General features: G+C 38.9%; 1 protein-coding gene and 1 pseudogene across 2 annotated transcripts in view; one reads left to right on the top strand and one right to left on the bottom strand.

Annotated features, from left to right (window-relative positions):
- The window catches only part of SHC4 (SHC (Src homology 2 domain containing) family, member 4), a 139,179-nt gene extending 113,619 nt beyond the window's left edge, over positions 1–25,560 (top strand). Inside the window, exons 10-12 of the mRNA XM_011928581.1 lie at positions 6,141–6,320; positions 15,635–15,888; positions 24,844–25,560. Of these exons, the coding sequence (XP_011783971.1) occupies positions 6,141–6,320; positions 15,635–15,888; positions 24,844–24,999 (590 nt within the window). The 3' untranslated portion in view covers positions 25,000–25,560. The remainder of the gene's footprint in view (positions 1–6,140; positions 6,321–15,634; positions 15,889–24,843) is intronic.
- LOC105502188 lies at positions 10,982–11,544 on the bottom strand (annotated as a pseudogene). The gene has a single exon (XR_001000294.1). The product of XR_001000294.1 is annotated as a 60S ribosomal protein L21 pseudogene (transcript).
- Positions 25,561–26,591: the final 1,031 nt, after the last annotated feature.

Here is a 26,591-nt window from a genome sequence, read left to right as displayed (position 1 = left end):
CCCTCATCCTAGAGGTTCTTAACCTAAGGATTTAATAGTCAGGAATGTATCACACATGCCTTGTGGTATTGCAACCGTGTTCTCCCCTGTACTGAAGCTCATTTGGAAATACCTCCATGTCCTATTTTATCTCATGTATATATTCTTAATTTATTCAACTCTTTATTTAATGACTACTTATTGAGGACTTCCCATGGGTCAGGCACTGTGCTAGGTGCTAGAGCTAGAGACACAACTGGCACTCTTGTAGTTTGCAGTTTAGCCAGGAAGACACACCTTAAACAAATGCCTACAAGTATGATGAGTGCTTCAAAGCACAAGATGCTATGGGAAGAAATAATGGGAAAACCTAACTTAATCTAGGGGGCTGTAGAGGCTCTCTCTAAGGAAGTGACAATCAAACCAAGGCCTGAAGGATGAGTGGGAATTATCCAGGCACAGAGAGGGAGGTAGGAAGCAAGTAGGAAAGGGACATAGGGAGACAGGAAGAGAGAGCAGGGGAAAGAGAGAGAGAGAGGAAAAAAAAAAAAAATGGACACCAGAACTAAGCGTGCCAAGACCAGTTCCCAGATCACTGGGACAGAGAGCGAGCTCAGGAGTAAAGAGAGAAGGATGAGTGTCAAACCTACAGCAGTGTCCTAAGGATCTTCATAATGTTCAGTCCTGCCCAAATACCTCCCTTCCCAGCTTGTTTCCCTCCTCTCCATTAAATAGTCAGCATAGCCACATCCGTCCTGTCCTCAATAACCTAGCTTCTGAAGGGAACTCACTGAATGAAAGTCTAGAAATGGACATTTCTAGAATTATGTTGAATGGGCTAAATCACAATACTACCCCTAGAAAAAAGGGACATGGCTTCCCTTCTTTTTTCCCCCCAAGAGTTCTCAACTTGATTAATTAAAAAAAATTATTAAAACACCCATCTCTAAAAACATAAATTTATGAAGGAATTAATGGATATGAAAGTATTTCAACATTTATTCAAGATTTTTCTTTTTGTAAGTGTAGTCTTGCCATATAATTTATTGTTTCAGATTATCTTAGTTTTTTTCTTCTTTAAACCAACAAACAATATAATCCCTTATTCTTATTTACATATATATTTCCCTAAGCCACTATAAGAAGATCCAAACACATTAACAAACTTAAAAGTTTGTCTGGAGCCTGGGATATATTTTTATAGAATTAATCCTAGCCATGATGGTTGACTCTTAGACAAGTATACTATATTCTACTATTCTGGTTTGCCTATATTGAAGCTTAAATGTATATTTTGTAATGACAGATAAAACAATAGAAAGTTCTATTGCATACTACTTTTCTTAATGGTGGCTCTAAGGTAATGATTGTAACTGGGAAATTCAGAATCTTGAGGAGGTGAGATGGTGTTTGCAGTTAAGAGAAGTCCTCCGCCTAGATACTTTGCTCCCCCGTAAATCATTGAATTACAACATCGTTTCCATAAAAACGCCATTTCTGAGTTCCAGTGAGGAACCAGAATGCTCAGAGGCTATATCTCCAAACCTTAACTAGTAAAACCATGGTGGGATAGAAGGGCTCAACCCATGTCCCAGTGGCCATGACACGTAAGGTCTCCCTCCTACTATGGCAGGAGGAAGTTTCCTACTACAGTGTCATTTTATCCCTAGGCACCTATAAATCAGGTAATCCTACCTTGAGACCTGTCTGTGATTACTTGGGCATATGTTTTTTTGTTTGTTTGTTTTTTGTTTTTTTTTTAGACGGAATTCCCCTCTTGTTGCCCAGGCTGGAGTGCAATGGCTCCATCTCAGCTCACTGCAACCTCTGCCTCCCGGGTCCAAGCGATTCTCGTGCCTCAGCCTCCCGAGTAGCTGGGATTACAGGCATGCGCCACCATGCCCGGCTAATTTTGTGTTTTTAATAGAGATGGGGTGTCTCCATGTTGGTCAGGTTGGTCTCGAACTCCCAACCTCAGGTGATCCGCCCGCCTTGGCCTCCCAAAGTGCTGGGATTACAGGCGTGACCCACTGCGCTTGGCCTACTTGGGCATATGTTTTTAAAGTAATCCAAAATTCTTTACCAATGAGTAATTTAAGAACAGTTGCCAGAATAGGAAATATGTAGTTTTTGTGGCTTTTCCCAGAGATTCATGTATAGGCATTTGAGAGATACCTACAGAAATATTTTCAATAACCTCCCAAGACATTCATTTATTCAAATATTGACTTCAAACTTGAATTCCAGTGTATTATAAATACTGCAGTAGCCTCTGGCTGTTGAAAGAGTTAATTCTATGTATCACTAGACATAGAAAAGATTCTTATCCTTCATACTTGTGGAAAAACTCCCTCATGGAAAACAATAATTAGCGAAATAGAATAATGTTTCCCTGACCTTCCAGTTAAAATTGAAATGTTGATATTTTTAATCAAAAAGACATTACGTTCCCACAAACCCTAAGGGCTTACACTTTGAAATGTTGTTACTTACAGTGTATACACTGTGTATATATTTATTTTCCTCTACAAATCTTCTCTTAGGAAAGTTGGATAGGGTCTTGGAGTAATACTTGGCACATAGAACTTTTGGAAGGCATACTAGCTGGCACGTGTGTCTAAGCCCTTGTGAACCATACACTTCAGCCTAGAATGATTTTAAATTTGGGTCTGGGGTGGGCTTTTTTTTTTTTTAATTTAAGGCAACATTACCAACTTAAATATGATGGCACATATGAAAAAGAAAGGGATGGCAGTTTCTTTCTTTTTTTTCAGTACGCTATTGTGCACTTAAAGGTGGCAGTTTTCAAGAGAGGCTGCACATGAACACTGATGCTTTTGGTGTCATCCTACAGGATGGTAAAATTGACGTGGTTAGCTCAGGCTAACGCTTTGTGAGGGGCAGATGCGTTAGCACCCTGTGCTGTGGGTTGATCCAGAGTCTTCAAAACGTGGTGGGGTTAAATATGCCAACAAAGGAAGATTGGATAGACATGCAGTTATTTGTCCAGTCAGCTGATAAACATTTTTCTTTTGAGCACGAGCTTCATCCCAAGCACTGAAGGTGCAGAAGATACACAGACTAGATGGATTCTAGTCGTTCCTCAAGGACACGAGGAATTTGCAGTCTCCAGGGGAAGACAGAAGTAAACAGATTCTTGCAGTATATCATGAAGTGGCACCATGAATTCAGGGGAAGGCGTCCTGAAAAAGATGGTTTCAGAGCAGAATCTTAAAGGACAAATAAGAATTAGATAAAGAAAAGGAGGGGGAGGATATTGCAGTAAGAGATAAGCATCATGTATGGAGGCCCAGCATCAATGACTAAGTAATAACTGAGCATCAGTGGGAACTATTTATCGAATACCTGCTATAAGGCAGGCACTATGCGCAGTGTCTCACCAACATTATTTCACTTAGTTCTCACAACAGTATTTTAAGCCAGGCACCCACATTTTACAGATATGAAAACTGAGTCTTACAGAGGTTAATTAACTCATCCCAGACCACTCAGATAGTAAGAGATACCATAGGGATTTGAACTCAGGTCCATATGAATTTAAAAGCTGACCTCTAGCCAGGCCCGGTAGCTCACACCTGTAATCGCAATGATTCTGGAGGCTGAGGCAGGAGAATGGCGTAAACCCGGGAGGCGGAGCTTGCAGTGAGCTGAGATCTGGCCATCGCACTCCAGCCTGGGCGACAGAGCGAGACTCCGTCTCAAAAAAAAAAAAAAAAAAAAAAAAAGAAAACTGACTTAGCCACTTTCAAGCACTTTTGATTTTATTTCACTTTCAGTAAATTTTTATGAGCAGGCATTCCTACATAAATGGTTATTTAATAATGTATAAGTTGTATACACATGTGCTAATATATTAATATGCATATATCATAAAACACAAATATAGGAAAATTTAAAGTTAGAGTAGATGATAAATAAACATTTTTTACAAAGACTTGCTAATTACAACAGCTGGATGTTATCATTAGATAATATCTCAAGGTCTAGTATGCATTTAGAGCATTTATTGAAAAAGAAAATAGATTTAATTCCTGATAATTTGAACATTTGAGGGGCCAAAGCTCTGATCTGATTAGATCATTCTTGTTTATAAGCTTGTAATGCAGCTAAGGAGGAGCTTGCACTAAAAGAATTATCCTTAATCCTTCATTTCTTTGCAGTAATTTTTTAGCCACTTTCCATTTGTAAAAGCAAGTTTAGTTTAAACTAGATAATATAACTTATAAATCCACTTAAGCAAATGGAAACTGTCTTATATGTGGCAAAATGGACAAAACAAATGAGGCACCCTGTCAACTCCTCCCTCTGTAGAAACCTCACTCCTGTTTTAGGATACCCCACATACGGAGCATGGCACATTTCAAGATGACTTGTCACAGCTGACAGACAAGGAGTAAAGGAGAAGCAGGTGGTAAGACTGCAGACTTCTGACTGGGCTTCTCCTGCTTGGTGTATTCTTAGTTTCCATACTATGAGTTACAAGTATCATAGCATTATTCATCCTGATGTGAAATTCAATATGTGGTTGGTCCTTGGACCACACTGAAAAGGTTTAATGACTAAAGCAATAGAAGGACTAATGTTGTCTTTCATTATGGCAAAGGAATGTCACTAGTTCAGGTGCAGCCTCATGATGACCCTGAGCACAGCTGGCTAGCTATATGGCTAGCACATATTCTGTTTAACTAAATAATAGAATAGAACATAAATAATAGAATGAATTACTCACGTGATATGGACTTTGGAGGTTGTATTCATCTGGTTTTATGCTGCTAATAAAGACATACCCAAGACTGGGTAATTTATAAAGGAAAGAGGTTTAATGGACTCACAGTTCCACATGGCTGCAGAGGCCTCATAATCATGGCAGAAGGCAAAGGAGAAGCAAAGGCACATCTTACATGGCAGCATGCAAAACATCTTGTGCAGGAGAACTCCCATTTGTAAAACCATCAGATCTGAGACTCATTCAGTACGAGGAGAACAGTATAGGTAAAACTGCCCCCATGATTCAGTTATCTCCACCTGACCCTGCCCTTGACACGTGAAGATTATTACAATTCAAGGTGAGATTTGGGTGGGGACACAGCCAAGCCATATCAGAGGTGTAGTGAAAACTGCTAGGAAAGCAGAGATCTAGTCTGGTCTGGAAGGTCAGGGAAGGCCTTCCTAAAGAAAGAGATGTTTAAGTTAACATCTGAAGAATGACGGTGATGGAGAAAAGGAGGCAAGAACATGTTGATTAGAGGTGACAGCCTTTCAATGTGAGATCATACTGCAGGAAAGCCAGTGTGATCCCAGACAGAGGCTGGGGAGGAGAGAGGAAAAAGGGTAGCTGGGTAGACACAGCAGGGCCTACAGCTTGTTAAAGAGCATGGGAAGCAATTGAAGAGATACATGAAACTTCTGAGAAATATGACCGGATTTGCAGTTTTCAGAAGATTATTTGGGCTACAATGTGTAGAATAGAATGGAAGGGGAGAGGACAGATTAATAGAGGAGGAGGAGATAACCTGAGGCTTGAGTTCTTTTCATTGAATAACAGAATTAAACATCAGCAATTGGTGCAAGGCTGAGGTTGGCAAGAGCAAACTTTGAGCATAGAGAGAAGCCAGACTTCCTACTCTTAAGAATTTTATTGTATTCATTCATTCATTTCTTATTTATAAATTAATTTAGTTCACAGGAAATAAGAATTTAAAATTAATCAGCTTTGAAAAGGAGTTTAATTATAGATATTCAAGTTCAATATGACATGTGTGTTTTCCTGATTCCTGGGCAACCCCTCTGAGCAGTGTTGAGTGTGGGTTTGTGCTGTTTGCTGAGACTATCAGCCCTCTTTCTTCCATGGCCGGTCAGTCCTCTTTGGATCTTCTTGCTTGTCTTGTCTGCTGTTGACACAATTGGTCAGCTGGGGGCTGGGCCCGAGAGGGGAAAGAAGCCCAGTGAGAGGGTGGCTTTCCCTCAGAGACTGGTACTTCTTTTGATTTTCCGGGTCAAACCTAAAAGTTAAGTGTTCAATCATTGTATAGGGTGGGGCATGGCCTTTAGGTTTCTGTCAATTCTAGACTCAAACATGATTCTATTTACTATTTACAAAGCAAAAAACATAATATATTGATCACTACTAATCACTACAGGTAATGTCCATCCAAGAGGGGTGCAGTCCCAGCGAGATACCTCATTATTGAAGCACACGTGCCGAGTGGATCTCTTCGATGACCCCTGCTACATTAACACACAGGCTCTTCAAAGTACACTTGGCTCTGCTGGAAATCAAAGCTCAGCCCAACCACTGGGGAGCCCTTGGCACTGCGGAAGTAAGTAGCTACTCACTGTCTGTATTCATTTCTTAGGGCTGTTGTAACAAATTACCACAAACAGACATTTATTCTTTCACAGTTCTGGAGGCCGGAAGTCCATAATCAAAGTGTCAGCAGAGTTGGTTCCTTCTGGGACCTCTGGAGGAGAATTCATTTTATGCATCTCTCCTAGCTTTTGGTGGCTACTGGCAATTCGTGATGTTCCTTGGCTTGTAGACACATCACTCTAATCTCTGCAACTGTCTTCATATTGACTGCCCCTGTGTCTCTATTTCTTCATCTCCCTCTTCTTCCTGTTACAGGACAACAGTCACTAGATTTAGGAGGAGATGAAATGATTGGATGAGATGAGACTAATCTCATCTCAAGATTGTTAATTTAATTACATCTGTAAAGACCCTTTTGCCAAATTAGGTCATGTTCACAGGTACCAGGGATTAGAATTTGAATTTATCTTCTTTGTTTTTTTGTTTTGTTTTGTTTTTGTTTTTGTTTTTGTTTGTTTGTTTGTTTTTGAGGCAGGGTCTGACTCTGTCACCCAGGCTGGGGTACAATGGCATGATCACAGGTCACTGCAACCTCTGCCTCCTGAGCTCAAGTGATCCTCTCATCTCAGCCTCTGGAGCAGCTGGGACTACAAACATACAACACCATGCCCAGCTAATTTTTGTATTTTTTGTAAAGACAGGGTATCATCATGTTTGCCCAGGCTGGTCTCAAACTCCTGGGCCCAAGCCATCTGCCTGCCTCAGCCTCTCAAAGCATTGGGATTACAGGCACCACCATGCCCAGCCTTGAATTTATCTTTTTGAGGGTTACTGTTTAACTAATTGTACTATCTTGCATTTCAGGGAGGCTGTTTTCTTGGTCTCATTTTCAGGTATTGAGTTATCTTTCTTTACCTCCATCCTTCACCACAGTTAATATTGATTAGAGCTTTGTGGAGTTGTTTAGGGTTTCAAGGTTTGGAAATGTTGACTTTTGAATAATTCTTTCAAATACTTTAAATTTACTTCCAACTTTTAATTTCTGCTGTGTACTTTTGCTGAAAGAAGGGCTGTCAAGGCCAGGAGATAATTTTGAATTTGTTTATTTGCATGAGTCACAGTGGCTACTGTTTCTGTTAGGGATAGCATTAATTTTATTCATTTCAAACCCCCTTAATAAGTCATCTATAAAGCACTAAAATAAGTTGGCTCCTTTCTTCACCCATGTACTGTGGGTAGAACACAATAAGACAAACATCTTTCCTGTCAAATTACTATCGGGGTAAATGCATAAACAGGAACATAAGTAAAAATAAAACAAGCCGAAAGTCTATAATCAATGGAAAAATAAGCAAACAAAAATGCTTTTCATAAAATATTGAAGCTTGTTGTGTTCAGAGATTGGCATGCTGTCAAATTTGGTTTGCTCCTATGATGGAGAACCAGTCACTGAGAAGATCCTTTTAATAGTCCGGGAGATTTCTCCAGAACTTCCAAAGACAGCTTTCCAGCTAGTGTGGCTGCAATGCAAGACAAAATTGAAAAGATTTTGTTGAGCCTGGACCTCAGCAGACCGTCTTAACTGTCTAGATGAAGAACCAGGGGTCCTCATTGTCAGCCAGGTGACAAGTGGTCCCTCTTTATGCTGACTGTCTAAGATCACTCCTGACACCCTATCCAACCAAGCTGGATTCTCTGGAAGCAGATGCTAAGATGAAGCTTGGCAGGCAGGGTCTGTAACATGATCAATATCAGGAAGCAACGGAGAGGAAGTAGGGTTAGCTGGAGTGGGAGATGGGACTACAACGCAGGCCTGACAAAGCCTCGGCCAACACCAAAAAGCCCATGTGGTCTGTCAGAGTTGTCCTATATTGGGCCCAAATGGCTGGCCCTATATAGCCCCATTTATCTCAGTCTTGGGATGTGGGCCACACCAGGAAGGTCAAACCCTGGCAGCTGAGGCAGAGACAGAAGGGCTGGTTAGCTGCAGGCTGACTGCTGACACCTGGGGCAATGGTGCTTCCTTGAAGGGAGATCTGGGTAGTGCATCTCTGTGGCTACCACAGAAGACATCTTATGTGGCGGGTGATGAGATGTGAAACAAATTTAGATTTTTGCTGTTAAGCTTACTCATCTGTGCAATGGGCAATGTCCTGTGTGGATAGGTAATGTTTGTTACAACTTTTTGGAAAAAAACCCTTTCTGGACCTTAGATTTTATAAGAGTATATTCTTGATACTTTCCATTTCATGGACTTTTCAGAGCCACACATATTATCAGAGAACTTATTTAGTGGGTGGCCCAAATTACGTGATTTGGAATTTTCTCTGATTCACAACTCCAGTTCTTTTTTAATTTAGTCTCCAAAGTTAAAATTATTCATAATCCAAGCAAAGGAATTTGCCTTTTGTCATAGGTCATTCAATAATATGAAATGGCAAAATTAATACATAACAAGATTCCTGTCATTCATTGAAAATAAATAAAGTCTGCCTTGTCCAAAATTGTAATGTCAAAATGTATTTTCTCTGACTCTAGCCTTTTTTCCCCCACCTTTCTCCCTTTCCCTGCTTTGGTGGCAACATATTTAATAATTTAGGCCTTTGGTACGATCTTGCTCTTTATTTCCTATTAGGATTTAATGTACCATAGCCCTCTTGGGCTCCTTGCTGCCCTCTTGAGATTAAATTCAACATTGCTCCCTCCAAAACAAATCCGCTCCAAAACCTTAAATTATGTTGATTTAAGAACATTTAATAAAGAGATGGGGTGAGGCTTCATGGCTTACCTGGTTAAAGCGCCTGTCTAGTAATAAAGAGATGGAGTGGGGATAGCTTTATACATACATTTTAACAAAATGTCTTAACTTCACCTTTAACCTTCCCCCATAATGGATCCTTCTGTTTTCTTCCTTCCTCCCTCAAAAATCCTCTTTAGCTTCTTTAGGCATATTTAGCCTCCTTTAGCCGGAAAAAAAAGCTTTTGATAATTCAGTATAACCAAACCAAACAAAAACACGTCCAGAGTTTCTAAATATCTTTCAGGCATGCTCATAGGGCTCCTCAGTTCATCCTGTCACACTACGAACAGAAAAAAGGTTCTGACACAGTCTTTATTCTCACCAAACATGGCACAAAAATACCATGAGTTCCGGTACTAATTTTTATTTTGATTTATTGTTAGTTTCTGTCTCAGTTGCCATAACAAATACTGCCCGCCCCCGCCCCCACCAAATGCTGTAGTGTAAAAAGGGCTGACATTTATTTATTTTACCTAAAAGCTCAAAGATTGGTGCCACGGGATTGGTAGGGTAGCTTTGTCATTCTCAACATCTGGCTTCCATCTCTGGTCCAAAGTGGCTCATCATCACATTTGCATGCAGCTAGTGGGAAAGGAGAAAAGCAAGAGGAGCACATATATATTTCTTTAAAGGACATGACCCAGAAGAGGCAGACATCATTTCTTTTTACCTGCCATTGGCAGACCATAGACATGTAGCCACACCTAGCTACAAGGAAGGCTAGAAAAATTACTCTAGCTAGGTGCCCAGCTAAACTTAGGAGTTCTGTGATGTAATGAAAGGGAGGACAGATACTGGTAGATGACTAACTATCTCTGCCACAGTACACCTATCTGCCACTCAAATATTTGTGAGCTTTTCTTTTCACATAAAACATATTTGCCCTCTCCCCAAGGAAGACATTGCAAGTACTTATACAATTACAGCATCTAAGATTAGATGAAGATCTTTATTATCTGCCAAGTTGTCTGCCACCCTCCATACCCCAAATTAATGGAGGAATAGGAATAAGATAATTGCAGTAGAAACTCACATTCACAAAAGGGAGGAATGCAACAGCATGGGACAGCAGTCACCGGTCCACAGCGATGACCAAATCTGGCCAGGCTGGAGTTCTGAAGACTACCTGAGCTGGAAGTGGAGAAAGCGATTTGCTTGGATCCTGGTTCGGCTTTATGAAAGGACTTTTGGTGTCCACTGTCATCTGTGGACCCAGACCATGCCATCTGGGTTGTTCCTGCCATTATTCTCCATGTGCACACTTAAAGTAGATATTGGAGAATGTGCCTTTCTTGGGGGCTTTGCCACTTTTACAGCCTATTTCCCACTGTGGTCATGAGAGATTAGAGTTTGCTTCAGGGGCCAGAAGCCATGGACAAGAAGGGATTGTGATTTATTTGGCCATGTAGGTTCCTTGAAAACTTAGCAGCATTCCATTTTATTAGCTTAGAGGCAGTTCTGTATGAAGCTTTCCACAATATTTCTCTATTGTCTTTTTATTGCCCAAAACATCCATAGTGATATCCCTTCTCTCTTTCCTGTTATCGATAATTTTCTCCTTTTTACTTGATCAGTCCTCTTTTAGGTTTATTAATTTTATTGATCTTTCCAGTGTGCCCAGGTTTGGGTTTAATTTTCTCTGTTGTTTTTTGTTTTCTATTTCATCGATTTCCATTTTATCTTTATTATGTTTTCATTCTACTTGCTTTGGATTAAATTTTTGCTTTTTTATCCAACAACTTTTTTTTTAAATATTGGCTTCATCGTTTTATTTTCATAATAAAATGTTTATTCCCCTTGACCTTTATAGATTATGTGAGGTTGGAAATCTAACTTAATTTTATCTATGTTTGTCAATTTTTTTTTTTTTCAGCCCAGAGGTCTTTTATTTATTTATTTTTTTAACACCTATTATGCCATGAATTCATAGGGAATAGGTTCCAGCAGCTCAGGCTCCTTCCCATTGGTTCTCACAAAGTGTGCTTCTCTGGGTGGAGCAGGCTGGCGCTTCAGTTGAACCCAGGTACCTTTCTCTTTGGCTTCTTTCTTTTTCTGATCATTTTCCTTCACGCGTTTCAGGAAGCTATCTCGGCTCTTAGAGTGCTTAATGTGCTCAATACGCACATTAATTCTCTTGGCAAGAATCTTGCCCTTAACTTGTTTGTTTACAACAATGCCAACAGCATGCTGGGTAACGTTGTAGACTCTCCCAGTTTTGCCATGGTAACACTTGTGGGGCATTCCTTTTTGAACAGTACCCATTCCCTTGATGTCTACAATATCACCTTTCTTATAGAGTCGCATGTACGTGGCCAAAGGAACAACTCCATGTTTTCTAAAAGGCCTAGAGAACATATATCGGGTGCCTCTCCTCTTTCCCTTTGTGTTCGTCATTTTGGCGAATTACTGGAAGATGGCGGTTCCGGCCGAAAGGTTGTTTGTCAATTTTCCAAACACTATTGATTGAGTAGTCTCCTTTTTTCCCTGATGCTACTTTCTATTATATCAAGCTCTTCGTATATATTTGAATTTGTTTCTGGGATCTTTATTACGTTTTTTCTATTAGGCCCCTTGCCTTTTCTCAACTAGCATCTTAATTACTATATACTAATTACTACGCCTTAGTAATGTGTCTAACAGACATTTAATTCTTTACATTACAAATAATTTTTCTCTGGGTACTATCTGAACCTCTCTCTCATTTATGCTTAACATTTCATGTTAACATCTTTTTCTACCAAATTTTCAGATACTTTGTGTAAATGAACATATTTTTCCTCTCAATGCAAATACATTTTTATTTTAGAGTTTTTATACACCCAATAATCCATACTAATAAACAGTATAGTCAATTATCATTATTCACAAATTCCATATTCGAGAATTAGCTTACTTGCTAAAATTTAGTTGTAACTCCAAAATCAATACTCATGGTCCTTTTGTGTCATGTGTGGCCATGCACAGAGCAACAAACATTTTCAGTCACCCAATGTGCACATTCTCAGCTGACAACGTTCCACTTTCTTGTTTCAGCTGTCAGTTATAATAATCCCATTATATACCTCCTTATTTTACTCTCTATTTTAGAAATTTGTCTCTATAAGCACATGATCTTCACTATTTTAAATTGCTCTATAGTATTGTATGAGTGCATCATGATTTATGTAATCAGTACCTTATTGAAGGACATACCAATTTTTCCAGTGCTTTGCTAAAATAATAATTAATACTATAAAAATTGTTTTACAGGTGCTTTTTAAAAATGGGATTCATCAGTGTGCCATCTTTACAGTTCATATTGGTTTCTTTAAATGTCTCATCCTTTCTTTCTCATTGAGATTACTTTCAATTATTTAATCCAGATTTTGCATGTTAGATTTTTTTCTCTTCCTTAAACTGTATTTTCCCTTTTAGAGGTTTTGCCTGTTAGATCCATTTGGATGTGGATAGCCATATCTATACAGTGCTTTCTTTAAGGTCTGATTGTGAACAATATGTCTTTAAGTGCCAATAGGAACTCCAAGATGATATGATTTACTTTCTTCCTTAATTCCTATCACTTTTTTATGGTTTCAATTAAATCTAGATTGGCCTTCCTTATCACTTCCTTAACCTTCACTACTTCTTCTGAGAAAATATGATTATATCAATTCAACAATTTATTAAATATTATACATAAATTATATATAAATAACCATATTTAGATTATAAGTATTATTGTCAATGTCAATGTATGCATTAGAAAAGGAGCAAGATAATGGATAATGTACCACAGTGTTAAGAGCAGTTTTATTTAGTGATGAGACCATAGGTAATTAATTTTATTTGTTTTTCTCTTTGCTAGATTTTAAAAAGCTAGTATGTGTAACTTTTAAAATTAAACAAAATAAACAAATTGTCATCTATTCTGGCAGAATCAGGTTTTCCACAAATGTTTGGATGATTGAAATCTCCCAGTGGAGTACCTTGTCCTTCTGCTAATTTGGGAAACTGTTAGGAAAACATTGTCCATTTCCTCTGGTTGGCCCATGATCCATTGCCTCTTTTCAAGATGATATAATGTCTGTTTTTCTATTGTTTTGTCTTTGTCCAAAAGCTGTTCACCATAATCTCAGAATAAACCAAAAGACATCACGCATTAAGATATGTATACCCACACACAATGCGTGTATGCATTCCTCCCACACTCACACGCTTTTTCACACACACAAACACACACATAGCGACTCATTAGAAGTTATCCATTGTGCCTGAAAGCAGGCAGCACTAAGGCCAGTTACAAGTATTATTCATCAAATCTGCATACATTTTGTCAGGCTATATCTGGCAACAATAGAAATATTTGATTTTAGAAGAGAATGTTTCCAGCCATTAGATTTAGATTAATGATACTTTTTAAAAGATCTGTTTGTGAATACTACATTATAACTGTGTGCAGAAAGAAGCCCTCAAGTAGGGACAAAACTGTAACATATTAATAGAATTGAATTACGACTACAGGACACTGGTTGCCTACACCAGTGACTTCATGGGATGATCATGTGTAAATTGTAGTCATACAAACTCATAGTCAAGAGAATTTCTTATTTGCAAGACCCTTACCTAAGGACACATAAACACTTCTTTGAGTTTATAAAGATAAAGACTGGTTTCTATTTAAAAGACCCTTTGTGTTTAAAAAAAACAAAAAACAAAGTCTAGTTTCTATGGTTATTTTCCTGGTAAATTTGCCTTATTAAACACACAAGTTTCAGACATAAGAACCTGGTTTCAGACATAAGAATTTGACGTCATTACTTTTGGAGATGCTGAAGGCTAACCCAAATAAGATAGCCTAGGTACCTGCTAGGGATCTTTGTGGATACTACTGAAGTAGAGTGGCTAGATTCTACTAAAAGAAAGATTTTCACATCCAAGGCAAGGGCCTTAGAGTTTAGTAATTAAGAATCTAGGCTTTGGAGTCAGATGACCTTGTTTCGAATTTCAGATCTACAGCTATTAGCAGTGTAAATTTAAGTCCCTGAATCTTCCTTTTTGTTTGTTTGAGGCACGGTCTCACTGTCGCCCAGGGTGGAGTGCAGTGGTTCGATCTTGGCTCATTGCAACCTCTGCCTCCCTGGTTCAAGCGATTCTCTTGCCTCGTGGCACGTGCCATGTGCCCCGTGGCATGTGCCTCTATGCCTGGCTTTTTTTTTTTTTTTTTTTTGTATTTTTTGTAGAGACCGGGTTTCACCATGTTTCCCAGGCTGGTCTCGAACTCCTGAGCTCAGGTAATCCACCTGCCTCGGCCTCCCAAAGTGCTGGGATAACAGGCATGAGCCATCCTGTCTGGCCACCCTTTCTAAAGATTCATTTCCTTGCCTGTCTAATTTTGAGAGTTAAACAACATAATGTATGTAAAGCATTTAGCAGTTTTTTTTTTTTTTTTTTTTTTTTTGAGACGGAGTCTCGCTCTGTCGCCCGGACTGGAGTGCAGTGGCCGGATCTCAGCTCACTGCAAGCTCCGCCTCCCGGGTTTACGCCATTCTCCTGCCTCAGCCTCCTGAGTAGCTGGGACTACAGGCGCCCGCCACCTCGCCCGGCTAGTTTTTTTTTGTATTTTTTAGTAGAGACGGGGTTTCACCGTGTTAGCTAGGATGGTCTCGATCTCCTGACCTCGTGATTCGCCCGTCTTGGCCTCCCACAGTGCTGGGATTACAGGCTTGAGCCACTGCGCCTGGCCGCATTTAGCAGTTTCTATCATACTTGATAAATGAGAACTACGTAGTAACTATTACCACTATTATGAGTGTAGATGGTACTATAAACTGCTAATTGGAGGTCCCTTCCCATCCCCAGTGCTCTCAACTCTGGATAACACTTAGTAGGCAGCACCTTGGGGAGCTGCCTTGGGCTATTCCTCCCTGATGATTTGTCTTCTTTTACCTCATCAACTCTTTTTGTCCAGACAGGTGAATGACACAAACAACAAAATTGTCCTTCAGTAGGAATGCTGTGAGGTTTAGCAAAGTTTTGAAGTTTTGGGTCAGAAGAATGACTAGACACACATTAATAATTTGGTTTTAAAAAGGGGGGACAAGAGCTAAATGCTAAAAAGTGGAGATGGCCTAAAGTTATTATAGCTATTTTCAAAGCGTTTGGAAACATTGTAGAAATTATTTGTAATCCAGGTACAGCATAAGCCTTTTTCTCTTTCACATGCAACCCCTGGGACATAAAGAGCCTCTCTCTGCAGTTATAAAAGCAGTTCTCGTGGGTCTGTTCCATTTCCCATCTGAAAGAAAAACTCCTGCACCTGGGCAAGGCTTCCCTGGTAACAGAAGCCAAAGGCAATGTTTGGATCTACCATTACATTAAAGCCTGTTGGGAGTTCTGAAAACAAAAATCTCATTTCTTCCCAAGCAATATTATTTAGCCAATGCCTGGCACACAGTAGGACCTCAGGTTACATTTGCTGAGTGAATGAATGAATGGATAGATGAAGAGGTAACTCGATGATGTCTCTCTTTGTGTTCTGACTTCAGAAGCACCAGAAACTGTTCAGCCAGGTGCCACGGCCCAGCCTGCCAGCTCACATTCTTTGCCACACATTAAGCAGCAGCTGTGGAGTGAAGAATGCTACCATGGCAAGCTGAGCAGGAAGGCGGCAGAGAGCCTCTTGGTAAAGGATGGGGACTTTTTGGTTCGAGAGAGTGCAACATCCCCTGGCCAATATGTGCTGAGTGGACTACAGGGAGGCCAAGCAAAACATCTTCTTCTGGTGGATCCTGAAGGCAAGGTATCATTGACTTCTCGTTAGAGGTTTCACAGGATGTTGTTCTATTAAGCATAACCTGAATCATTTCCAGAACCTGGTATTGAATAGTGCTCAAGGCTAAGTGTTTGCTTTTTCTGGAACCTTCCAGTTGGAGCAGGACATGCTAACTAGAGGGTAGTAGAGGAGTTAGAGTAGGAGGCCACCCTGGAGTATCAAGCAGAGGACAGACTCTTTCTGCCCTTTTCAGTTCAATTCAATGAATTAAATGAATACCTGCTCTATCGAAGAAAAGGAATTTGCAACTGACTGTTGTTCAGCATCACATACGTAGTCCTTGCTCTCAGAGTGCTGATAATTTCATAAAACAGGTACTTAAATAATTATAATGTAAAGCTGAATGAGATAAGAATGGTTCAACCAAAGCATTACGGTGTTTCTCAGAACAGAGAGGTCGTTCTGGTTGACACAAACTGAGAAGGCTCCTTATAAGGTCCATCATGTAAAGCAAACCTTGAAAGAAGGCAAGATTTCAAAAGAGGGACATTTGGAGTATAGGGAAGGAACCATAGGTGTAGACAGAGTCGTAGAATGGTATTAAGCCAAGAGAAGATGAATGACAGTAGCAAAGGATGCCTGTAGACAGAAAATTATCCTGGGAAAGGCACGTTAGAGCCATCAATATGGGGCAGAAATGCCTAATTTGCCAGGCAGTGGGGAGGCATTGGCAGTTTTGAGACAAATGATGCAATCAAAGTCCATGTGAGTGGTGACATCAGCAAGATGGCAGAATAGGAAGTCCCAGCCCTCATTCCCCCAACAGAAACAAAGAATTAACAAACCTATATCGACCAAAATACCTTTATGAGAGCCATGGAATTCACTTCAAAAGTTGTAGTACCTCAGGTGAGCATAGAGCTGAAAACAGTCATGTTGAAACAGGTAAGAAGAACAATTTCACTTTATCTGCATCAACTCCTTCCCCAAATCAGCATAGCTCAGTGTCAGGAAGGAATTCCATGTCTCGTGACCTCTCCCTTGGGGGAATGGGGGAAAGAGAAGAGTAGAGCTTGCATGCCATGTTCTGGCTTTTCAGGGGGTTGCCTGAGGGACTGCTTTCTGTCTCACTTCACATGGAGTGCTCATGGAACTGCCATATTTTGGATGCCAGGAACCACTAAGAACAAAGAAGAGCACAGGGTAGCTTGCTGCAGCTGGCACTCCTCACTAGAAATAGGAAAAAGTACACAACTTGAAGGTTCTCCTTCAGAAGGGAGGGAGGGGAGTGAAGTATGTCCAGAATTCCAGCTTTTTGGAGGGATGCCTGATGAACCAGTTATCTGTCCTGCTGCTTGGGTCACTGAAAGGAAGCTGGCATACCTTGGATGCCTGTGACCATGGAGAACAGGGAGAGTGGGGTGGCTTGCTGCTATAGAACCAGAGAAGTTGCAGTGCCACAGACATCAGAAGGAGCAAGAGATTACAAGTTCCTGAAAAACTAGCAAACTTCTGTAATTGAAAAATTGAACACACAGGCCCAGAAAAGTCACATCCTCCCACAGAAGATTTTAGAGACCCCCAGAATCTCTATTTGGGCTGGTTGGTGTGATTCTTCCCTTGTACAAAGCCAGTTTGTAAGGAAAAAGAGAGGTGACTGTTTTTCAAATGCACAGATCTCAACACAGAGTTATGAAACTCAAAAATAATCAGGGAAACATGGCCCAAACAAACAAACAAACAAAATAAATCTCTAGAAACAGATCCTAAAGAAACAGAGGTGTATGAATTAACTGACAAATAATTCAAAATAAGTGTGGTAAAGATGCTGTATGAGCTCAATAATACCATCCATGAACAAAGTCAGAATATCAACAGAGGGAAAGAAAATACAAAAAAGAGGCAGGCAGAAATTTTGGACCTGAAGAATACAATAACTGAACTGAAAAACTCACTAGAGGGGTTCAACAGCAGGCTTGATTAAGCAGAAGAAAAAAAAATAGCAAACTCAAAGAGAAGTCATTTGAAATTCTTCAGAAAAAGGAACAACAACAACAACAGCAAAATTTTAAAAAGTGAAGAAAGCCTAAGGGATTTATGATACACCATCAAGCAGATCAATTTATGCGTTATTGGATTTCAAAAAGGAGAAGAGAGTGAAGGAGAGGGAAAGGAGACAGAAGGCTTATTTAAAGAAATAATGTCTGAAATCTTCCCAAGTAAGGGACAAAAATGAACATCAGATTCAAGAAGACCAATGGACTCCAACTATGAGGAACCCAAAGACATTCACATCATGACACATTACAATCAAATTGTCAAAACCAGAGAATTTTGAAAGCAGCAAGAGACTCATTATGTACCAGAGAGCCTCCATAAGACTATCAGCACATTTATCCTAACCCCTATAAGACTATCAGTGGGTTCAATATATTCAAAATGCTAAAAGAAAAAAGACTGCCAACCAAGACTACTCTATCTGGCAAAACTATCCTTTCTTTTTTTTTTTTTTTTCTTCTTTTGAGACCAGTTTCACTCTTGTCACCCAGGCTGGAGTGCAATGGTGCCATCTTGGTTCACTGCAACCTCTGCCTCCCAGGTTCAAGCGATTCTCCTGCCTCAGCCTCCCAAGTAGCTGGGATTACAGGTGCCCGCCACCACACCTGGCTAATTTTTTGTATTTTGAGTAGAGATGGGGTTTTGCCATGTTGGCCAGGCTAGTCTTGAACTCCAGATCTCAGGTTATCCACCTGCCTCGGCCTCCCAAAGTGCTGGGATTATAGGCATGGGCCACCATGCCTGGCCAAAACCATCCTTTAAAAATAAAGGAGAAATATAGACTTTCTGAGATAAACAAAAGATGAGGAGTTTGTTACTACTAGATCTGCCTTACAAGAAATGCTAAAGTCCTTAAAGTTGAAACAAAAGGATACTAAACAGTAACATGAAAGTATATGAAAGTACAAAGCTTGCTGGTAAAGGTAAATATATAGAAAAATACAGAATACTGTAATATTGTAATGGCAGTGTGTAAATAACTTAATTCTGGTTATAGAAGTTAAAAGACAAAAGTATGAAAAATAAGTTGTGTATCACTTAACAGTGGGGAAATGTTATGAGAAATACATTGCTAGATGGTTTTTTCATTGTGCAAACATTTTTGAATATATGTACACGAACCTAGATAGTATAGCCTACTAACACATAGGCTATATGGTATAACCTATTGCTTGTAGGTTGCAAACCTGTACAGCATGTTAGTGTACTGAATACTGTAGACAATTGTAACACAATGGTAAATATTTGTGTATGTAAACATAGAAAAGGTGCAATGAAATAGGATATAAAAGATTTGAAATGTCACACCTATATAGAACATTTACTGTGAATGAAGCTTGCAGGACTGGAAATTGCTCCAGGTGAGCCAGTGAGTGAGTGGTGAGCGAATGTAAAGACCTAGGACATTACTGCACACTATTGCACACTTTATAAATACTATACACTTAGGCCACACTAAGTTTATTTTTTAAAATTTTCTTTCTTCAATAATAAATTAGCAAGTTTACTGTAATTTTTTTACTTTGTAAACATGTAAACATTTAAATTATTTTAATCTTTTGACTTTTTTGTAATAACACTTAGTTTAAAATATGGGTTATACAGCTGTACAAAAATATTTTTTCTTTATATCCTTATTCTATATGGTTTTTCCTATTTTAAATTTATTTATTTACATTTTTTACTTTTAAACTTTTTTGTTGTTGTTAAAATATAGACAGAAACACAGACATTAGGCTAGTACTAGACAGGGGCAGGATCATCAATATCACTGTCTTCTATCTCCACATATTATTCCACAATCTTCAAGGGGCAATAACTTGCATAGAGTTGTCATCTCCTATGATAACAATGCCTTATTCTAGAATATCTCCTAAAGGACCTGCCTGAGTCTCTTGAGAAAGTGTCACTATTTTCAGAAATATGACCATGGCACTTTGTTTCTTTTTTCATCATAGATTTGCTCATATGCAGATAATGCAACATGAGCATTCTTTTCTATTAATGAAAACCTTTTGGTGTTGGGGGTCCATGTTTTTAGTCTTTTCAAGAAGCTTGTTAAGGTCTGAAAAAGCTTCTGCTAAACTCTTTATTGTTAATTTTTGAGGGGATTCTTCTTCTTTTTCTTTGCCTGCGCTTTCCTTTCCTTTTGCCTCCTCTTCAGCTATGCCTTCCTGTTTCAGTTCCAATAACTCATTAGTCAATTCTTTAGGACAATTGCCATTAGACAACAGGAATTTTTCAGCTTCATTATAATCTTATGGGATCACCATTGTATATGCAGTCTGTTGTTAACCAAAATGTTATTATGCAGCAATAACTATATAACTATAAAATATGTTAATGAATACGCAAACTTTAAAAACGTAATTGGTGACATCAATAACATAAAATTGTGTGTGGAGAAATAACAGTGTAGAGTATTTGTATGTGATTGAAGTTAAGTTGTTATCAGTTTAAAATAGATTGTTGTAGCTACGTTTTATGTGAGCCCCATGGTAACCACAAAGAAAATACTTCTAGAAGATACACAAAACAAAATGATAAAGGAATTAAAGCCTATTCACTATGAAAAATCAATGAAACACAAAGAAAGGCAGCAAGAAAGGAAAAACAGGACCAAAAAAAGCTTTAATTCAGAAAACAATTAATAGAATGGTAATAATTCTTCTCTAGTATTAACTACTTTAAATGTAAATATATTAAATTCTCTAATCAAAAAGCATAGAGTGGCTGAATTGATTTAAAAAAAACAAGATCCAACTACATGCTATCTATAAGAAACTCGCTTTATTTTATTTTATTTATTTATTTATTTTGAGATGGAGTCTCACTCTATTGCCCAGGCTGGAGTGCAGTGGCACAATCTCAACTCACTACAACCTCCACCTCCTGGGTTCAAGTGATTCTCCTGCCTCAGCCTCCCGAGTAGCTGGGATCAGAGGGGTTTGCCACCATGCCCAGCTAATTTATATATTTTTAATGGAGACGAGGTTTCACCATGTCTGCCAGTCTGGTCTCAAACTCCTGACCTCAGGTGATCCACCTGCTTCGGCCTCCCAAAGTGTTGGGATTATAGGCGTGAGCCACCAAGCCTGGCAAGGACTCACTTTAGATTTAAGGACACACGTAGGTTGAAAGTGAAAGTTTAGAAAAAGATATTTCATGAAAATGATAGCCAAAAGAGGGCAGGAGTGGTCATACTTATATCAAACAAAATAAACTTTAAGTCAAAATGTCAAAAGAGACCAAGAAGGACATGATATAATGTTAAAAGGATCAATTCTTCAGGAAGATACAATGATTATAAATATATATGCACATCAGTGTACCCAAATATATGAAGCAAACATTGACAGAACTAAAGGGGGAAATAGATAGCAAAATAATAATAGTAGGGGGATTAAACGCCCCACTTTCCATAATGGATAGAACACCAGACAGATCAATGAGGAAAAAAATAACTTGAACAACACTATAGATCTAACATACATATACAGAACATTCCATCCAACAGCAACAGAATACATATTCTTCTCAAGTACACAAAAAACATTCTCCAGAATAGATCATGTTAGATAACAAGACAAGTCTTGACAAATTTAAGAGGCTGATATCATGCCAAATATCAGTGGAATGAAACTAGAGGCAGAAGGAAAAGTGGTATTTCCACAGGCAATAAAAGGGACACTGGAGAAGTGGCATTACATTAAACTAAAAAGCTTCTGCACAGCAAAGAAAACAGTCAGCTTAGTGAAAAGGCAACCTACAGAATGAGAGAAACTATTTGCAAACAATGTATCTGATAAGGAGTTAATATCCAAAATATGTAAGGAACGCCTACAACTCGAGAGCAAAAAAAATAAAAGCAACCAATTAAAACATAGGCAAAGGACTTGAATGAATAGAGATTTCTCCAAAAAGACCAAAAAATGACCAACGGGTATATGAAAACATGCTCAACATCATTAATCATCAGGAAAATGCAAATCAAAACCACAGTGAGATAATACCTCACACTTGTTAAGATGGCCATTATTTAAAAAAAAAAGAGGAAGAAGATAACAGGTGTTTGCAAGGATTTGAAGAATTGGAGCCCCTGTGCACTATTGGTGGGTGGGTGTGTAAAATTGTACAGCCTCTGTGGAACACAGTTTGGAGGCTTCTCCAAAAATTAAAAATAAAACTACTGTATGATCTAGCAACCTCACTTCTGGGTAATTATCCAAAATAACCGAAAGCAGGATCTTGAAAAGATATTTGCACTCTCATGTTTATTGCAGCATTATTCACAATAGTCAAGAAGAAAACAAAGATCCACCAAAGGACTAATGGATAAAGAAAATATCCATACAGTGGAACACCATAGAACAACCATAGAAAAGAAGGAAATCCTGTCCTATGCTACAATGTTCTCAAAGAAATGGGTAGTTGCTGTTTGATGGGTAAAAGTTTCGGTCATGCATGCAAGATGAAAAAGTTCCAGAGATCTGCTGTATAACATTGTACTTAACAGTTAACAAGACTGTACTGTACACTTAAAAATCTGTTAAGTGTACAGTCTTGTTAACTGTTATATAATATATATATCGGCCAGTCGCGGTGGCTCACGCCTGTAATCCCAGCACTTTGGGAGGCCGAGGCGGGAGGATCACGAGGTCTGGAGATTGAGACCATCCTGGCTAACACGGTGAAACCCCATCTCTACTAAAAATACAAAAAAAGTAGCCGGGCGAGGTGGTGGGCACCTGTAGTCCCAGCTACTCGGGAGGCTGAGGCAGGAGAATGGCATAAACCCGAGAGGCAGAGCTTACAGTGAGCCAAGATGGTGCCACTGGGCGACAGAGCAAGACTCGTCTCAAAAATAAATAAATAAACAAATAATAAATAAATAAAATAAAATGAATCCTTGACTAATTGAATTATATTATAAATACATATATATATCTGTTAAATACATATATAACAGATCTCATGTTATATGTTTCTTACCACAAGGAAAAAATCTTGTGTGGGTGAGGTTACAAACACAAGTGTTTGCAGGGCTAGGCCAGTACGGTAAGTGAATAAAGCTGGGCAGGGGATAGAGCGAGCATAAGGTACAGTGGGCTGTGTAAAAAAAGGCACATATCCTGTGTAAGGGGGCAGTCACCACTCAGCTCCAATCAATTGCTGTCATGCAGAGCAGAGGCCCAGTGGGACCAGATTTTATTTTTTCCAAATAAGTCATAAAACCAGAGTTTTATAGGAACTCTCCCTATTTTTAATTCAAAATAGTTCAAACTCTCTGTGCATAACCCCCCTCCCCCATCCTAGCCCCTAGCAGACTAAAGCATATGGGGCATTTGGTCAGAGTGGCCTGTTTACAATCTCTGTACTTGAAAGATTAATTTGACACTTGTATACAGGATTGATTAAAGAGAACGGGAAAGACCAGGGACAGAGAAAGTAATTAGAGGCTTCTAGGTAAAAAGTAATGAAAGCCTGAGGCAAAATGGAGGCAGAAGAAATACAAAGAAGAAGGCAGAGTAACTTTGCATTAAGAACATAGAAAGGCAGGATTGGTCAGCTCATCTGGTATGGGATGGGAATGAGATGAAAACCTCTCTGAGGTTTGGAGCCATTTGAGAGCAAATTGGTGCCACTGTGTCCTTTCCTGTAAATCCTTGAATGTGTATTTCCTAAGAACAGAGATATTCTCTTCCACAGTCATAGTACAAAGATCAAAATCAGGAAACTTAACATTTATACAATACTATTATCTAAGTCAGAGTCCATATTCAAATTGTGTTAATTATTCCAGTAATTATGCATGATTTTAATATGACAAAAACCAACATCTAGACAGAACTCCAGGAATCCTTTGTAGGAGAACTAGCAGAAATACATAACAAGGTGCTGCCTTGTTGCATGCCTTCCCTTTCCTGGATGGTTACTAGCCACCCTCCAAACAGGAGCACATATATAACCAGGCCACCAAACTGGTGGAGCCACAATGGATAGTAATGTACATCTTCTGTCTATGCATAGGGTACTAGGAAGGGAATTCCATAGAAGGCATGCCATAAGAAAATTGAATTTCTTTGGCATGCACACAGTAAGTTCTATGCAACAAATATCTGTGAATCAGCTACTATGAAGTCTGTGGGAAGGAGATATGAATGCCTATTAGAAAGGTCTGAGGAGGCTTCTTGGAGAAGACAGGAATGCTGACCCTCCAAAGAGAGGCAGGAGGTAGGACTTCTCCAGAAAGGCCTGCTTCCGACAGAGACAAGGTGATATGGAAGCACCGTGGTTAACAGAAGATAATTACAATCCTGGGATTCATGCTTGTATGCAAACCAGTTAAATAGTCATAGAGATAGTAACAAGAAGCAATAATACTGCAAAGAGGCTGATTGCAAATTTGGATTGGGTGACAAGTGCCTACCATTTTCCTAACCTATTGGAAAGGTTGCTTTACAATGGTAATGAGGAATGAGGAAATCGTTGACTAGGGAATACAGAGTCAACTATTTAAAAGCACCTTTTCTCCTAGCCCTTTGGGAGGCCAAGGTGGGCATTTGAGCTCAGGAGTTCGAGACTAACCTGGGCAACATGGTGAAACGCCACCTCTACTAAAATACAAAAAAATTAGCCAGGCATGGTGGCATGTGCCTGTAGTCCCAGTTACTCGGGCTGAGGCACCAGAATTGCTTGAACTCAGGAGGCGGAGGTTGCAGTGAGTCGAGATCATGCCACTACACTCCAGCCTGGGCGACAGAGTGAGACTGTCTCAAAAAAAAAAAAAAAAAAAAAAAGAGGACCTTTTCTTCAGCAAAGTATCTACTTTAGGGATATATCTGGCATTTCCCCCCGATTATTTATATCTTTCAGGAGAACTACTATACTTTAACCTAAATATATTTGTACTTCTTTTTCAAGGTGAGGACCAAGGATCATGTATTTGATAACGTCGGCCACCTTATCAGATACCATATGGATAACAGTTTGCCAATCATCTCTTCTGGAAGTGAAGTAAGCCTTAAACAACCAGTGAGAAAAGATAATAATCCAGCACTTTTGCATTCCAACAAATGACAGTATTGAAGCACCATCACACTGATATTTCAAGAAACCCCATTTTGTATTAGGACACAAAGATAATTGAAACTTTGTTTGTAGATAAAATAGAGCACAAACCGTGAAGTGCATCTTTCCGAGACCATCATGGACCAGGTCCTCTATCAAATGAAGAACTAACAAAAATTGATCTTCAGTAATGAAAATCAGAAAAGAGGAAGAGGGTTGATTATTTTAAAAGAAATTATATGTATGCACGGATGTCACTTTTTAAGGCCATATTGCATTGATAACAAGCTAAAAGCACAACTAAAATTTCACATGCTAACGACAACTTGAATGAACTGCTGGGGCAGTGGTATGTGCCTTTCAACTTGATAATTTGGGGACGTTTTCATATTGGGAGATTAATTCTAAGTATCTTCATGTTCTATGACTACAGAACCATTTGCCAAAAAAAAAAAAAGCTTTTCTTGCTACAAAAAATAAGCATTTTTTCTTGAGCCTTATTGACTTTATTACATTGTCTGTTTAGTAGCGTTTTTCACTGCAATGTTAAAATAAATATGACATTGAATTTGAACTGTGTGGATGTCAGTGGAATCAAATCAAAAGCCACTCACGTGGCTGGCTGTTTCATTGGACTGTCCCATTTGCTGGTTAAAAGGATTGGGGCCCAAATTCTCTGGCCTAGCATTTCTCAGTGTTTGCTATTCAGACTGTTCAGATACAGCATGTGACAAACTGAAGAGGCCAAATCTATCAGTCATTTCTATTTCATTATATTCTCCCCCTCTTCCTGCTATAACAAAACAAAACAAAACAAAAAACAAAAAAAAAAACAAAAAAAACCTCATGAGTGCTTGGATTTAAAAGATGGCAAACAAAACCAGTATTCTTCATATTAAATATCCAAACTGGTTTCATTCTTAGTAAAAGTACAGAATTTATTTGAAATTATAGGAAAATTTCTTCTTGATTGGCTGACACTGAACATAGTTCCTCACCTACATACATCCTTAGCACCTTGTATACATATGATCAGACAAAATGCAGAAAGAAAAAAAAACATATTGAATGAAGCACTTGGAAAGATTTGCCACATGTAGACCAACTGGTAAACTAACAGCTTGGTGTACAGAAAAGCATGATGCTGAGGCTTATCAGTGTTACCTTCAGCAAGTTGCTGAATCTGTTTGGATTCCAGTTTCCTTGGCAATAAAATGAGCTAAATGGGGTAGGTGAATTTGGAGGACGACTTCAGTCCTAACTTAGTACAACTCTCTATAAAGCAAGTTTTTCATTTGTTCGAGGTCGTTATTGATAACCAGTCTGTACAGTTAAGGTAAAAAATTAAGCTTTTCTTCTACAGTCTGTGTCCATACTCACAGAATGAATGGCACACCTGAGATCAACATTCACAAAGTTGAGACTCCAAACCATTTGGTCTAAAATATTGAAACTTTGGAATAATATAGGGAATGATGATAAAAGTGGATTTGGTTTGAGTAGCAGAAAACTACTTCTGTCCTTTTCTTGCCTTTGCAAGAAAAATGTTTTTGTTTTTGTTTTTTTTTTGGTTTGTTTTTTGTTTTTTTTTTTTAAATCTT

Source organism: Colobus angolensis, unplaced genomic scaffold (assembly GCF_000951035.1).
Source record: "Colobus angolensis palliatus isolate OR3802 unplaced genomic scaffold, Cang.pa_1.0 Scaffold78, whole genome shotgun sequence".
Taxonomy (NCBI): Eukaryota; Metazoa; Chordata; class Mammalia; order Primates; family Cercopithecidae; genus Colobus; species Colobus angolensis.
Note: the sequence above shows the minus strand (reverse complement) of the source record. Positions and strands in the feature narration are given on the sequence as shown.